At 46.4% G+C, this 14,752-nt stretch overlaps 1 protein-coding gene across 1 annotated transcript in view; it reads left to right on the top strand.

Moving 5' to 3' along the window:
* The window catches only part of CAND1 (cullin associated and neddylation dissociated 1), a 32,001-nt gene that overhangs the window by 10,167 nt on the left and 7,082 nt on the right, over window positions 1-14,752 (top strand). The window contains exons 4-9 of the mRNA XM_083182494.1: window positions 8,797-8,920; window positions 10,619-10,875; window positions 10,958-11,063; window positions 11,904-12,049; window positions 13,669-13,961; window positions 14,589-14,730. Of these exons, the coding sequence (XP_083038620.1) occupies window positions 8,797-8,920; window positions 10,619-10,875; window positions 10,958-11,063; window positions 11,904-12,049; window positions 13,669-13,961; window positions 14,589-14,730 (1,068 nt within the window). The remainder of the gene's footprint in view (window positions 1-8,796; window positions 8,921-10,618; window positions 10,876-10,957; window positions 11,064-11,903; window positions 12,050-13,668; window positions 13,962-14,588; window positions 14,731-14,752) is intronic.

Consider the following 14,752-nt stretch of genomic DNA (forward strand, 5'->3'; position numbering starts at 1 on the left):
TCAATCTGTCGGATTGGGCACATCACTGGTGCTTTTTAGCACCCGCGATGATTCCTGTCTGATCCTGAGGTGTGTGCGGTGGGTACTGAGTGGCAGCAAGTGGTGAGGAGCAGTGGGGCAGGTGGTGATCAGTGGGACCGGCAGCGGGGGGTATTAGAATATAAACTAAACTTCTTAAATGACTAGCCAGCCTCTGATAGGTTGAGAGTGCTCTCTCTCAGCCAGTCAGAGGCCGTCATTTGACACTTAAAAAAAAAAAAAAAAAATTCTAATGCCGGAAGTGCCCATCCCGCTGATCACCGGCTCACTGCTGGTCCCACTGCTCCTTACCACCCTCTGCCGATCAGCACCCACCGCCCGCTGCAGCTCCCCGGTTACATGTGTTGAATCGCATTTGATTTATCACATGTAAAAAAAATGCTAAGTCGTACATGAGCCTCTCGAGGTGCTGCCAATTTTCACAGGAGTATTGGGTCCGACTTGTCCTTAGTACAAGTCGGCCTAATGTATGGGGGCCTTAAGCTCTTGGGGGAGAATGGAAAAGCGTGGTATGGGTGCTCAAACAACCGACCCTTCTCTTATTACAGATATATCAGCTTGCATCCTCTGAAAGTAAAATATGTCTGCCGCAGATAATGGCTGTCTGATCGGAGCAATATTGAATAGCTCTGATAGATGCCCCTTAGTTTAGATGCCTTAACAAACTCTTTCATTTTGCCCATTGAGTGCTAATCAGCTTTCCACTCTCCGTAACTAACCTCCGAATTCCTGTTTGAATAAAGTGAGTCTCCCAACTGTTGCCCCATCCGCATCATACCTAGTCCTTTCCAATGCTATGTCATTTTACATTTACTTTTACTATTGATAGGTCGATTTTCAAATAAAGTACAAATGTAATGCCTTGATGGCTCTTGTGTGTGGAAGAACCATTCCTCCATTGGAAATCTTATCAATGCCTTTTCTACCATAAGACAATTTTACTTGACCATGTCAGTGGTTTGGGAATCGAGCCACAGTTTAGGTGTTATGGTGAACTTTAATTTTTGTTGACTTTCTGGAGCTTAGAATAACTTCTCTATTATAAAATGGGTGCGCCTTGAAGGGCAAAGCAGTATAGTGCTGCTGCTATGACAAAGATAAAGTAGAAAATGGCCTTTGCAAAGGGGAAAATGATGGCCGTATTCACTATTTACATCCAGCCTGACCATTTTTTTTAAAGCCTATTCTGTCTTCTGAATTAAGCAGAGGTGTGTCTCCCAAAGCTCTCTGCTCAATTTATTACACACTAGAGTTCCGTCATCTGTTTAATGCCCTGTTGGCAAGGTTATGGGCGGGATGTATTAAAATACATCGCCGCCCTTCGCGCCCCCCCCCCCCCCCCCCGCCGCGATGCCGCCGCATATGTACTAACATATGCGGCTGGCATCGCGATGCGGTGACGGAGGTCCCCCCCCATACCTGTACTGTGGTCTGCGGGGGGTCTCCATCACCTCCCAGCCGGCTTCTGCTGCTTTCACGCCGTGGACAGCTAAGCAATCTGTCCCCGGCGCTTCCTCCTCCCCCCCCCCCCCTGCAGCCGGAAGGACGTCCGGCTGCGTTGCTAGGGGGAGGAAGGGCTTACCTTCCGGGGTCCAGGAGGACCTGCAAGAAGGTAAGCCCAAGGCAGGGGGGGAAAGGGGGAGTTGGCGAGGCGGCGGGGTTGCTGCAATGCGGCGAAAAGAAGCCCATAGGCTTCTATAGGGTATCTCCACCCAAAGGTGGCGATGCCCTGCGATATCGCTGCGAACGGGTTTTAGTTCATAGGAAAATGCGGTAAAACAGGGGTTTTACCGCATTTTCCCTTTAGTACATCTCGCCCTATATGTGACTCTATTACAAAGACTCCTTTGTTGACTGCACTTCTGAGGGCATTGTGGTAGGTGGTGGCAGTAACCCTAGATATTCTAGTATCTACAGTCCTTGTTACATGGCTTTCAAAGTTTTTCAAAGTATCAGCATTCAGCTAATGATGGGGAAAAAAAATGTCTGCATCTGCCAAATTCCTTCTCTACAAGTAGCAATTGGAACACTTCACCTTTTCTCTTCGATATATTGTAATATGTAAACTTGCAGGCATTGGAACCTTTTGATTTTGTTTCTGGTTATTTATCTTCTCCATTTTTAAGGGATTATTTGTGTTTGCCCCTCTTATAAGTTTGTTCTTAAGACTTCCAATTTTCACTGACAAGCTCCCCCCTGTCAACCACCTAAGTTTGTTTATGGGCTCCCATGCTTCTCTTTCCAATTTCTTTGGTAATGTGGTCCTTTTTCCCCCTTAATTTCTGAATGTTTTCTCCATGTGAATCCAAGATCAGCATGACTTCCTTCAGGAAAATATCAGCATTCTATTTAACTGTTTTTGCCTTTCCTGCCTTTTATTGATTACTCTTTACAGCAATGTGCTTCCCTTCTGATCTACTTATCAGGGATACAAGTCGTTATGGAACCTTATACAGTGGTGAAAGTGTACTGAAAGCAATTGGCCATAATCTGTTAGCTTTGGCTGTTCCCATCAGTAGAACTGTATCCATTCGTGGTTGAAAGAAGCGGCTTAATGCTTTGTGACCATTGTTTAAATTGAGATAACAAACAAGATACGTGAAAGGCATCCATGTCATCAAGTGACTAAGTGGGGAACAATGCGTTTTTAGCCATACTTGACTAAATTGTGTGAATCATTTTTTCTCCTACCGCAGCAGGGGACACTGCAGTACTGACGTATGAGATAGAGTGGGTGCGTAGGAGGAGTCGGCACTTAAGTGAAAATTTCGTCTGTGGCTGGCTCCTCCCCCCTCTATCTCCCTCCAGACCCCAGTCTTAAAAAAGTGCCGGAGGAGTCGGTCTCCTCGGCAAGGTCTCCTCAGGGAGACTAGGTTTTTATTTGATTACCATATATACTCGAGTATAAGCCTACTTTTTCAGAACATTTTTTATGCTGAAAAAGCCCCCCTCGGCTTATACTCGAGTGAGGGTCCCACTTGAGTGAATACGTTTTCCCAGTTTTTTTGTTGTAAAATTAGGTGTCTCGGCTTATATTCGGGTCGACTTATACTCGAGTATATACGGTATTTTATTTTAAATAGTTGCGTTTTTTAGTGAATATACAGGCAGTCCCTGGACAGGGTGCCTGCTTTACTGGAGGCTCTGGAGGGTCTGGTCGGTACTGCATGCAGCTCCCTTCCAGTACCCAGCCACCGGAGCATCGGCTCCGGGGACCCGCCGCAGCTGCTTGCGGCTAGCGTTACGGGTCCACGGCGTTTTCCCCAGCTGTCCAGAGCAGGAGGTGTGAGGCACCATGCAGGGGGCGGCCATGGAGCGCGCTGGCCGGGCAGTATCGTCGCAGCGTCAGCGCGACGTTGACGTCATCAGTCTCCGGCGGGCGCGGGAAGAAAGGCTTGTGGGAGGTCCTTCTTCCGCACAGACGCCATCGCAGAGGAGAGGTGACTGCTGCTACAGAGGTCTGCAGGCGGTTTTCTACTTTCCTGTGCAGTCTTCAGTGAGCGCTGTCTTCCGTTTCTACAGGGGTACTGTAAGTGACGGAGGATTTTACACACACACGCATTGGGAGGGTTGTGGCTCCTCTCTCCCTATTGACAATCCAGGCCCTAGGCTTTCTCATTCAGGAGATTGTGCTCTAAGGGGTGTTGTTTGTTTCTGTGTGTGTGTGAGGGTGAGCCTGTGTATCTTTGTGTTTCACTGGGACACCTGTACTATTATGGCTGGAAAGGGTACTTCTTCCAAGGCAGCTGTTAAGCTGTATGCTTGCAAGAGCTGCAAGGGGCAATATACACAGCACATGAAGGGTGTTTCACTCTGTGCTCCCTGTTATGATTTATCAAGGGCTTCTGCATCTGTAGTTTCTCCTCAGGCTCCACAGCCTCCTGTGGATCCCATTCACAGTGTGTTAGCAAGTTTAACTGCTGAACTGGTGGCCTCTAGGAAGGACAGGGAGCTGATGCAGTCTCAGCTTTCCAGCATGGCTGCAGCAGAGCCTGTTTGGGCCAAGACACTTATTTCTTCTGTGGATTCTCTGTCACAGTCACTAGCTGGCACTTCACAGAGGAAGCCTCCTTCACCGGTAGCTACCAAAAGGAGGGCAGGGGTGTCTTTGGCTATTCCGCATCATTCAGATGATGATGATGGGCTAGAGGTTTTAGAGGATGGTGAGTATGTAACTCCACAATTTCAGGAGTCTCCTCAGGAGTTTTTAGATGAGGAGGACGCTCAGGGTGTAGACGGCCTAATCAGGGCTGTTAGGTCTACTTTAAATCTAGAAGAAACGAGGGCTCCGCCTCAGGTTTCTATTTTTGGCCGTGTGCAGAAGACGCCAGTGTATTTTCCAGACTCGGCCGAGCTGGATAACCCGCTGTTAGATATCTGGAAAGTTCCTGATAAGAAATTTCAAATTTCTTCTCGCATTAAGTCTCTCTATCCTTTTTCCCCTGAATCCAGGGAAAAATGGGAGGCTCCGCCTACTCCGGATGTGTCTCTTTCTAGGCTTTCAAAGAAGTCGACTCTTCCAGTCCCGGGGGCGGTCGGCCTGAAGGAGGCGCCAGATCGGCGGTTGGATACTACCTTAAAGTCTATCTTCTCCACAGCGGGGGTTTTGTTAAGACCAGCGTTGGCTTCCGCCTGGGTGGCTCGGGCCATGGAGGTATGGGCCTCTCAGCTTGTGTCTGGCTTAGGGAGGATTTATTGTCCTTGGCTGAATTCATCAGAGACGCGTCCACTTATATAGGGGAAGCGTCTGCAGACGTGGCGTCCCTTGGAGCAAAGGTTTCGGCTTCAGCTGTTGTGGCCAGAAGGGCCGTTTGGCTACGGCCGTGGCAGGCTGAGGCTGAGATTAAGAAGGCGGTTGAAGCTCTGCCTTTTTCAGGTGATATGTTGTTTGGTGCGGAACTGGACAAACTTATCGCCCAGGCTACGGGGGGCAAATCAGCGTTTTTACCCTCCTCAGCTCCGCCTCCAAAGCGCCAATTTGTGGCACCTTCCTTTCGTGCCTTTCGTGGCCCATCAGGTTTCAGAGGTAAGGCAAGAGGGGGCTTCTCTTCCTTTAGAGGCCGTAGAGGAAGAGGTGCCAGAGTGGCCCCTACTGCGGCCGCCACTGCCCGCAGGCCAGATCCCAAGGCCACTGAGAAGCCAGTGGCATGACGGTCTCGCAGCCCACGTGGGGGATCCCATTGTGGGCGCGCGTCTGTTGCAGTTTGCGGAAATCTGGAGGTCCCACTGCAGGGATGCATGGGTTCTGGAAAGCATCTCCCAGGGATAAAAACTGCAATTCGCGTCGTCTCCCCCCTCAAGATTTTTTCGGATAGGTCTGCCAAGGAAAGAGGAGGAAAGTCAGGCTCTGCGTGGATCCATCCAGGGTCTTTTAGACGCAAGAGTAGTGGTTTCAGTTCCTGCATCACAGCAGGGCAGAGGTTTCTATTCCAGCGTCTTTGTGGTGCCCAAGCCGGACGGCTCGGTGCGTCCTATTCTAAACTTAAAAGACTTAAACCTCCATGTTTGTTATCAGCGGTTCAAAATGGAGTCCATTCGGTCCGTGGTGGCGTCTCTAGAGAAGGGAGAGTTCTTGATGTCGTTAGACATCAAGGATGCATACCTGCACGTTCCAATTTGGGAACCCCATCAGTGTTTTCTGAGGTTTGCATTAGACGATTGCCATTACCAGTTTCGGGCTCTTCCATTTGGCCTGTCCTCGGCTCCCAGAGTTTTTACAAAGATCATGGCGTGTATGATTGCAGCACTCAGACTCCAGGGAATAACAATTATTCCGTATTTGGACGATTTCTTGATCAAAGCGCCAAGTCGGGAGAAGCTGGTAGAGCACGCCATGGTGACTTGCAAATTTTTGGTAGACCATGGTTGGGTTCTAAATTTCAAAAAGTCTCATCTAACTCCGTCAAGGAAGCTAAAGTTCCTGGGGCTCATTTTGGACACAGAAAACGAGACTGTCTCGCTTCCCTTGGACAAGGTGCGAGCAATTCAAAGGATGGTGCGACACGTTTTGTCTTTGAGAAGGGTGTCAGCACACACGTGCACGCGTTTACTGGGAATGATGGTAGCCTCTTTCGAGGCTCTACAGTATGGTCGTTTTCACACAAGAACTTTCCAAGAAAATCTTCTGTCCCAGTGGTCGGGGTCCCACTTGGAGATCCACAAGAGAATTCTGCTTTCAAGGGAAGCGCGTCTGTCTCTGAACTGGTGGCTCTCAACTTCTCATCTTTTGAAGGGCCGAAGTTTCAGACCCTGCACTTGGACTATTCTCACAACGGATGCCAGCCTGAGAGGTTGGGGAGCGGTGACCCAGGGCTATACTTTCCAGGGCCGTTGGTCTGTCCAGGAGGCCAGGTTATCGATAAATATTCTGGAGCTCAGGGCCATCAGGTTGGCACTCCTTCAGGCCCAAGTCCTGCTCAGGGGTCTGCCAATAATGATCCAGTCGGACAATGCGACCGCGGTTGCTTATATAAACCGTCAGGGCGGGACGAAGAGCAGGGCAGCAATGAAGGAGGTTCGTCCAATTTTGCAATGGGCAGAAGCTTATGCGTCCAATCTCACAGCAGTGTTCCTTCCGGGAGTGGAGAACTGGCAGGCAGACTACTTAAGCCGCCAGGATTTCCATCCAGGAGAATGGACCCTAAATCCGGAAGTTTTCCAACTCATCACGCGTCGGTGGGGGACTCCTCAGATCGACATGATGGCGTCCAGACTGAATCACCAACTTCCTCTTTACTGTGCCAGATCGAGAGATCCGGGAGCCTGGGCGGTGGATGCATTCTCGATCACTTGGAATTTCGACCTCATCTACATCTTCCCTCCGTTTCCCTTGTTAGCACAGGTACTTAAACGGATAAAAAGAGGGTCAGCTTCAGTGATACTAATAGCCCCAGATTGGCCGAGAAGGGCTTGGTATTCGGACCTGAAGCTTCTTCAAGCCGATGTTCCATGGCGTCTTCCTTTCAGGGAGGATCTGCTGCAGCAAGGACCGTTCGTCTACCCAGGCTTGACGCAGCTACGTTTGACGGCGTGGCTGTTGAAGCCGACCTGTTAAAAAGGCGGGGTATTCCAGTGACAGTAATCCCCACCATGCTCAGGGCTAGGAAGGAGGTGACTTCCAAGCATTATCATCGTATTTGGAAGTCTTATGTGGCATGGTGTCAGAGGAAGAAGGTGGAAAGAGCGGTTTTTCAGCTGCCTCGCCTTTTGGAATTTCTTCAGGCAGGTCTGGACAAGGGCCTTCGGTTAGGTTCTATTAAGGTCCAAATTTCCGCCTTGTCTGTTTTTTTCAACAGAAAATTGGCACTCATTTCGGAGGTGCAAACGTTTCTTAAAGGAGCGTTACGGTTGCAGTCTCCGTTTGTTCCTCCGACTGAGCCTTGGGATTTGGAGCTCCTGTTGGAGTTTCTCAAATCTGAGTCTTTTGAACCACTGAATTCAGTGGACTTGAAATGGTTAACATGGACGACCCTGATGCTCTTGGCATTGGCTTCGGCCAGGAGGGTTTCAGAGCTGGGGGCTCTGCTTTGTCGTCCTCCTTTCTTGGTTTTTCACAGAGACCGTGCAGAACTAAGGACTAATCCTAAATTCCTTCCCAAAGTAGTCTCTTCCTTCCACGTGAACCAGCCGATCGTGGTTCCGGCCCTGTCTGGGTCTTCAGAGGATTTGGATGTCGTAAGAGCCTTACGCATTTATGTGGATAGGACTGCTTCTTTTCGGAAGACGGAATCTTTATTTGTTTTGTTTGGGGCAGAAAAGAAGGGTTGGCCAGCGTCGAAGCAGACTCTGGCCAGGTGGTTGTGCCTTACTATTAAGGAAGCGTACGCAAAAGCCCGCGTTCAGGTTCCTCCAAATATCACTGCCCATTCTACCAGATCGGTCAGTACTTCCTGGGCGGCTGCCAGGGGAGTGTCACTGACTCAGGTTTGTAGAGCTGCCACGTGGGTAGGCTCCAACACCTTTGCTAGGTTTTACAAGTTTGATAGGTTTGCCAGGGAAGATTCTTCCTTTGGCAGAGCTGTCTTACAGGATCCTCAGCGCTCGCCCTCCCGGGTGTAGTGGCTTTGGTATCATCTCATACGTCAGTACTGCAGTGTCCCCTGCTGCGGTAGGAGAAACAAGGAATTTGGTACTTACCGATAATTCCCTTTCTCCGAGGCAGCAGGGGACACTGCACGCCCGCCCAGCGCTTTGGTCCCGTTTAGCAGTCCCGATCCTGCCATGATTGTTTGGGGGTCCTGCTAGTTCTGTATTTTTACAGATTGTATTATTTATCTGAGTGTTTGGTTTCTAGAATGCATGACTGTTGGTTGAGGTGTTTACCTAGTATTCTTTGTTTTCCAGTCTGTGGTTCCGCTTTGCCTGTCCCCTTCCTCTCTCGGTCACGTTTTTTAAGACTGGGGTCTGGAGGGAGATAGAGGGGGGAGGAGCCAGCCACAGACGAAATTTTCACTTAAGTGCCGACTCCTCCTACGCACCCACTCTATCTCATACGTCAGTACTGCAGTGTCCCCTGCTGCCTCGGAGAAAGGGAATTATCGGTAAGTACCAAATTCCTTGTTTTCCATTTATGTTTAATGTGCACTGTAATTCGTTAATGGGAATGACTAAGTTCTATTTCTAATGGATGACAAATTACAGATTTTATTCATTTTAAATTAACATTGATATGTAACTTTGCCATATATTTCAGAAGACCTGTCCTTTTTTTTAGTCTTAACTTCTGAAGCCCATTATAAAGAATTTCTGATTTCACAGGCTCTGCATTGGCTGCAAATGTCTGCAAAAAGATTACTGGTCGCCTTACGAGCGCTATTGCAAAGCAGGAAGATGTGTCTGTCCAGCTGGAGGCCTTGGACATTATGGCTGATATGCTGAGCAGGTAATGTAAAATGCTGGCGTTGTAGTATACCATTGCATATGGTTGAAATGAGTAAATAAAGACTCTACTAGTAATGTCTACTGAAAGGTTGGATTACTGAGCTGGGCAATATACATGACATAACCAGCATGTTTATACTAGGCAAAAGGTGTCTCATGCTTTGTTCACTCCATTCCAGAAGATTGGGAAGGCGGAGCCAAACACTACCTAACAGGCTTGCTTTTATGCAGAAAGGCAAGCTAGTAAGCCTACACTTGGTCTCCGCTTTGTTACTGGTATTGGATACCATGAGGATCTAGCACTAATGATGTGGAGTGGTAATGTTTGCATATGCGGAAAAATGTATTTTAGTAACGGAAAGAAGCAACCAAATTTGTTTGCTTGTCTATTTGTCAGTAACACGGGCATTTGCATTGCTGTATACTTCTAATGGTGTGTACACACGGGGGAGATATATTGCTAGCAATATATTGCTTGCAATATATTGCTGAGTAATATATTGCTCAGTGTACTTGCAATATATCTTCGCAATATTTTTCTCAGCAATATATTGCTCAGTTTCCAGTTTTTCAGAGGGACCAGCAATTTTCCCTGAAAATTGCTTGCAATTTTGACTAGATTTTTTTTACCCTCTATTTAAATTCATTTATGATTGACATGGGTTGTGGGAAGTCCTTCTGGAAGGGAGTAAAAGTAAAATTTTATTTGATGCCACGTACTATTGGTGTGGGGCAGCATGGTAATGCTCATGCTGCCCACCGATGGTGCAAATCACCATCGATGGGCAGCATGAACATAATCATGCTGCCGTACACCAATGCCCCTTCATTTTATTTGATGCCACGTACTATTGGTGTGGGGCAGCATGGTAATGCTCATGCTGCCCACCGATGGTGCAAATCACCATCGATGGGCAGCATGAACATAATCATGCTGCCGTACACCAATGCCCCTTCATTTTTTTTTGATGTCACATAGTATTGGTGTGGGGCAGCATGGTAATGCTCATGCTGCCCACCGATGGTGCAAATCACCATCGATGGGCAGCATGAACATAATCATGCTGCCCAACACCAATGCCCTCTACTACAGCCTATGCACTTACTGGATAGTGCGGCTGTGCAGGACTAGCGTGCTGATGGGGGGAGATGCTGCTGTAAGCGCGGGCAGAGAAACAGAGCGGAGGTAATGAAGAAGCAGGGGCTGGCTCCGTGACACGGCGGGTGGGCGGTGACAAGGCGGGTGGGCGGTAACACGGCGGGTGGGCGGTGAAACGGCCGGCGCTGAACTAGTAGCTGTCGCTTGTCGCTGGTGCACAGTGCTTTGTGCACCAGCGACCTGCAATTTTGGGGGAGAATCGGAGGAGCAAGCTCCTGCGACCAGCGACCATAAAGGGCTGGCCGCGGGAGCGCGCTCCCTGTCATTTATCGCTGGCTGCACATGAAATAACTGGCAATATGGTCACTGAGCGACCATTTTGCCAGCGATTTCATGACTAATTGCAGCAGTGTGTACACAGCATAAAGGGTAATGTGGCATTTATGTGATAGTTCTTTAGTTTTTGCCAGGCTTTCATTCATAGTTGATGGATTTTTTTAATTCCATGTTATTCCAAGTCTAATGTATACTGACAGTAGATTGTAACTTTACAGTTGCTAAATCACACATTCATTATCATAATTTTGTTTTTCTTTTCAGACAGGGTGGATTGCTTGTTAATTTCCATCCTTCAATACTGAGTTGTTTGCTTCCGCAGTTAACAAGCCCAAGATTGGCTGTAAGAAAAAGAACCATTATTGCTCTTGGTCACCTGGTTATGAGTTGTGGAAACATTGTTTTTATTGATCTCATTGAACATCTGTTGGCAGAGCTGTCTAAAAATGATTCAATGTCTACGACTAGGACCTATATACAATGCATTGCTGCTATCAGTAGGCAAGCCGGTCACAGGATAGGTGAGCAAACCACTACAATGCTTTGTTGTCCTCTGCACATGACTGAGTCCGTTATCTAAAATGTGTGCTGAAATTCTTTTAGGTGAATATTTGGAGAAAATTATTCCTCTTGTAGTTAAATTTTGTAATATTGATGATGATGAACTGAGAGAATACTGCATTCAAGCATTTGAATCTTTTGTTAGACGGTAAGTGTTCGGTAACGCAATTGATTTTGATATTTGTACAATGCATAGCTCAGAGCTTGTTTGCATTTCTAGCTCCTGCTGAACACAAATAGAGAATTTAATGGGGGAAAAACAGAAATTGGCCTTTTTGGGTCACAAATGCTTTTGTTTGATTTCTCGTTTAATATTTAATTATTGTTCATGCCCGACTTCCTGTCTAAAGTAAAAGGAGATTGGCCGAGAACACTTGTGTGAACAGTGCCGTTAATCTGTTGGATGTCCGGAAGCTTTCAGTGCTTCGAAAAACAGTTGAATATCACTCTTATGTTGTGTATCGATTTTGACTATAAAGTCAAAATCAATAGCAAGTTAGTGTAAATTGCACCGTGTTTAATTGTGATCACTATTCAATCCCGATGTGCGGCATTGGAATGGAAAGTATAAATGGACTGCACAGTCTTTCTGCTATCTTGGAACAAGGGCCATTCTGCTGAATGCAGCATGGCCACCGCTACCCCTCACCATTCCTCCCCTATCTACCTGCGAGCAAATGCCAGTTCCGGCGGGTGCTGGTATAAAATGGATATCGGTCGCTGCTGGATCTGCCTGTGTGTACACACCTTTTAGTGTGACTAGGATCTACACTTGGCAGTGATATTTTATATTTTCTAAATATACCTTTTATTATTTGGTGGAAGGGATATCGGTAATTAAAGGAAGGGATTATCCTCATTAGCTGTTTATCTACATGTGTTAACCTGAGCAGGTTGCTGGAAACAGGCATATTGTATATTTGGGTTGCAAACTTTTTCTCCATATTTCTGAATGGTTACATTTTAACAGTCTAAATATGTATTCTAGATGCCCAAAGGAAGTGTATCCCCACGTATCAACAATTATAAATATTTGTCTCAAGTACTTGACTTATGATCCCAATTACAATTATGATGATGAAGATGAAGATGAAAATGCGATGGATGCTGATGGTGCAGATGATGATGATCAAGGTATTTTAATTATGTTTTAGTTTCACCAGTTCAAAAAATGTGCCTGGTGTTTGAGTGACTGGTGACTGGTGGCTGTTTCTTGTTTGTGCCATAGGCCTCTTGCTCTGCAACAGCGGTATGTGGATGCTGATCAAAAACATTGTCCATAACCAATTATGGTAATTTCTTTACTGGTCATTTTAGCACTGCAAGGCCTTTCAGCCTCTGGGCTGTATTCAATATGGCCAGCGAGGGGGTTAAACGGCGGGGATTGACGAAAACAAGCGATGCTCGCTGTTTAACCCTGCACGCCGGCCACTCGCCCTATTCTACGTTCCGGGGGAATTCTTGCTGTCAGAGCACAGCAGCTAATGCAGAGAGCCCACTGAATTTAGCCGCGAGCCTAGCTGTTGTAGTGGCCGCACATGCAGTTTCCCCGTTGCGACAAAAACCTAGCAAGGGGGAAAACTGTGTGTGCAGGGGGTCATTTGAATACTGACCCTGCGAGCTGTGACAGCGAGCAGTCAGCACTTCTCACTGTCACAGCTTGCAAAACACCCCTCTGTCTATCCTTATGATAACCATTTAATGGAATTCTTTTTTTTTTCACTGGTTCCCAAACTTTTTTAAATCTTGGCACCCTGGACTAGCAATTATTTTACACGACACTTCTAGGCCTTAAGTTTCCTATTGCCTGGTTTTGGGATGGTAACTATGCGAGCTTCCAATAATTCTGGGGGGGGATAGCCTGTGGAAGATAGATCATTAAAAATATCTGTTAGGTATGGGGACAGAAGGTCTCTAAAGGTAATATAGAAGTCTGTGATAAACCCATCGGGTCCAGGAGCTTTATTGCGGGGGAGAGATTTAATGGCCGACTGAACCTCTGCCTGTGTCCATGGGGCGTTCAGGGAATCGAATTGTTCCGGGGTAAGGGAGGGAAACTGTAAGCCGTCTAGGAAGTCAGAGATGGTGTCACTGGTGGGCTGTGGAGTGGAGGGGTCTGAGGATAGGTTGTAAAGTTTGGCGTAATAGTCTGCAAATTGGTTAGCGATGTCTTTAGGGTTGCTGAATTTCTCTTTAGTGGGGGAAATGATGCATTTAATTCTGTTCCTAGCTTGTTGGGCGCGCAGTTTGCAGGCGAGCATTCTGCCTGACCTATTACTAGAGAGATACAATTTGTGTCTTAACCTATTCAAGGCAGACTGGGTGCATGCTAGGAGGAGTTTTTGAAGCTGGCCGCGTACAGTGGCCAACTTTTTCTTCAAAAGGCCAGATGGAGATGTCTTGTTCTGGGATTCAAGGGCGATCAGTTTAGTCTCTTCGGCTTTTTGAGCCATGATGGTTCTACGCTTCATGTTAGCGCCCGCTTGTATGGCCGCACTTCTTGTGACCACTTTAAAGGCACACCAGTGATTGGTGATGGAGGTGTCATTTAAAGCTGCAATGTTTTAACCATTAATATATATATTGCCTTAATGTTTTCTTTATAAACATTTCGACTTTCGTTATGTGTAAATTCATAATTTGCTAAATATTCATGGCAGTGGTAATATAGGCTTTGGCTACAGTATGTAACTATGAATATTTTTAGTTTTTGTTTAGCTTTATACTGAAATCATTTTGATCTTGTTCTATAGGTAGTGATGATGAGTACAGTGATGATGATGATATGAGTTGGAAGGTGCGACGTGCAGCTGCTAAGTGCCTGGATGCTGTGGTCAGCACTCGTCATGAGATGCTGCCAGAATTCTACAAAACTGTATCTCCTGCGTTAATAGCCAGGTTTAAAGAACGTGAAGAGAATGTGAAGGCTGATGTGTTTCATGCATATCTGTCACTTCTAAAACAGACTAGACCTGTACAAAGCTGGCTCTGTGACCCAGATGCAATGGAGCAGGGAGAAACCCCCTTGACAATGCTGCAGAGCCAGGTTGGTGTAAGATCTGATTTAACATGTCAACCCATATAAATCTGCTCAGTTAACAATGACATCAGAAGAAAGTAGTGTCTGTCTTGGTTTAGATAGTCACAGCCTCATACACATCATTGATCTTACCAGTTAAAATAAAAAATGGCTCCATTAGCATTAGCAGTGCACATTTTTGTACCTTGGCTAAACCTCATGCTACAAGCTGGGTACACATTAGATGATATCGTCCATGAACAATATAGTTAGCTATTTCCCTTGAACTGGCTGGAACTCCCTGAGCAAGCAATGTAGTGCAGTCATATTAAACAATATCATTAACCATATTGTTCCTTGGCCAATATCAAGGAGCATGCTGTCATTATTATCTAGTCGGGATTTGGCTGCGTGTACAGAAGACAGAGGGAGTCATTAATGACCCACGGGGACATTAGTAGATATGCACAAAAATGGGCTTTGCACTGAGCTGTCAATTAAACACATCTTTGTTCATAATAAGGTGTACACAATACAACCAATCTGGTGTTTTTATCCATTCTAGAAAAGGCTAATGATTTTTGTTTATAGATTTTTTTTTTTTTTAATTTGAACCATGTGTGCCTCACTAGACTTACTCTAATACTTTTGTAGGTGCCGAACATTGTAAAAGCACTACATAAACAAATGAAGGAAAAGAGTGTGAAGACGCGCCAGTGTTGTTTTAATATGTTGACCGAATTAGTTAATGTTTTACCCGGTGCTTTGACCCAACACATTCCTGTCCTTGTACCAGGTAAGGGAAGAAAATGTGTCCT

The sequence above is a fragment of the Crinia signifera genome, chromosome 4 (genome assembly GCF_055691185.1).
Source record: "Crinia signifera chromosome 4, ASM5569118v1, whole genome shotgun sequence".
In the NCBI taxonomy this organism is placed as follows: Eukaryota; Metazoa; Chordata; class Amphibia; order Anura; family Myobatrachidae; genus Crinia; species Crinia signifera.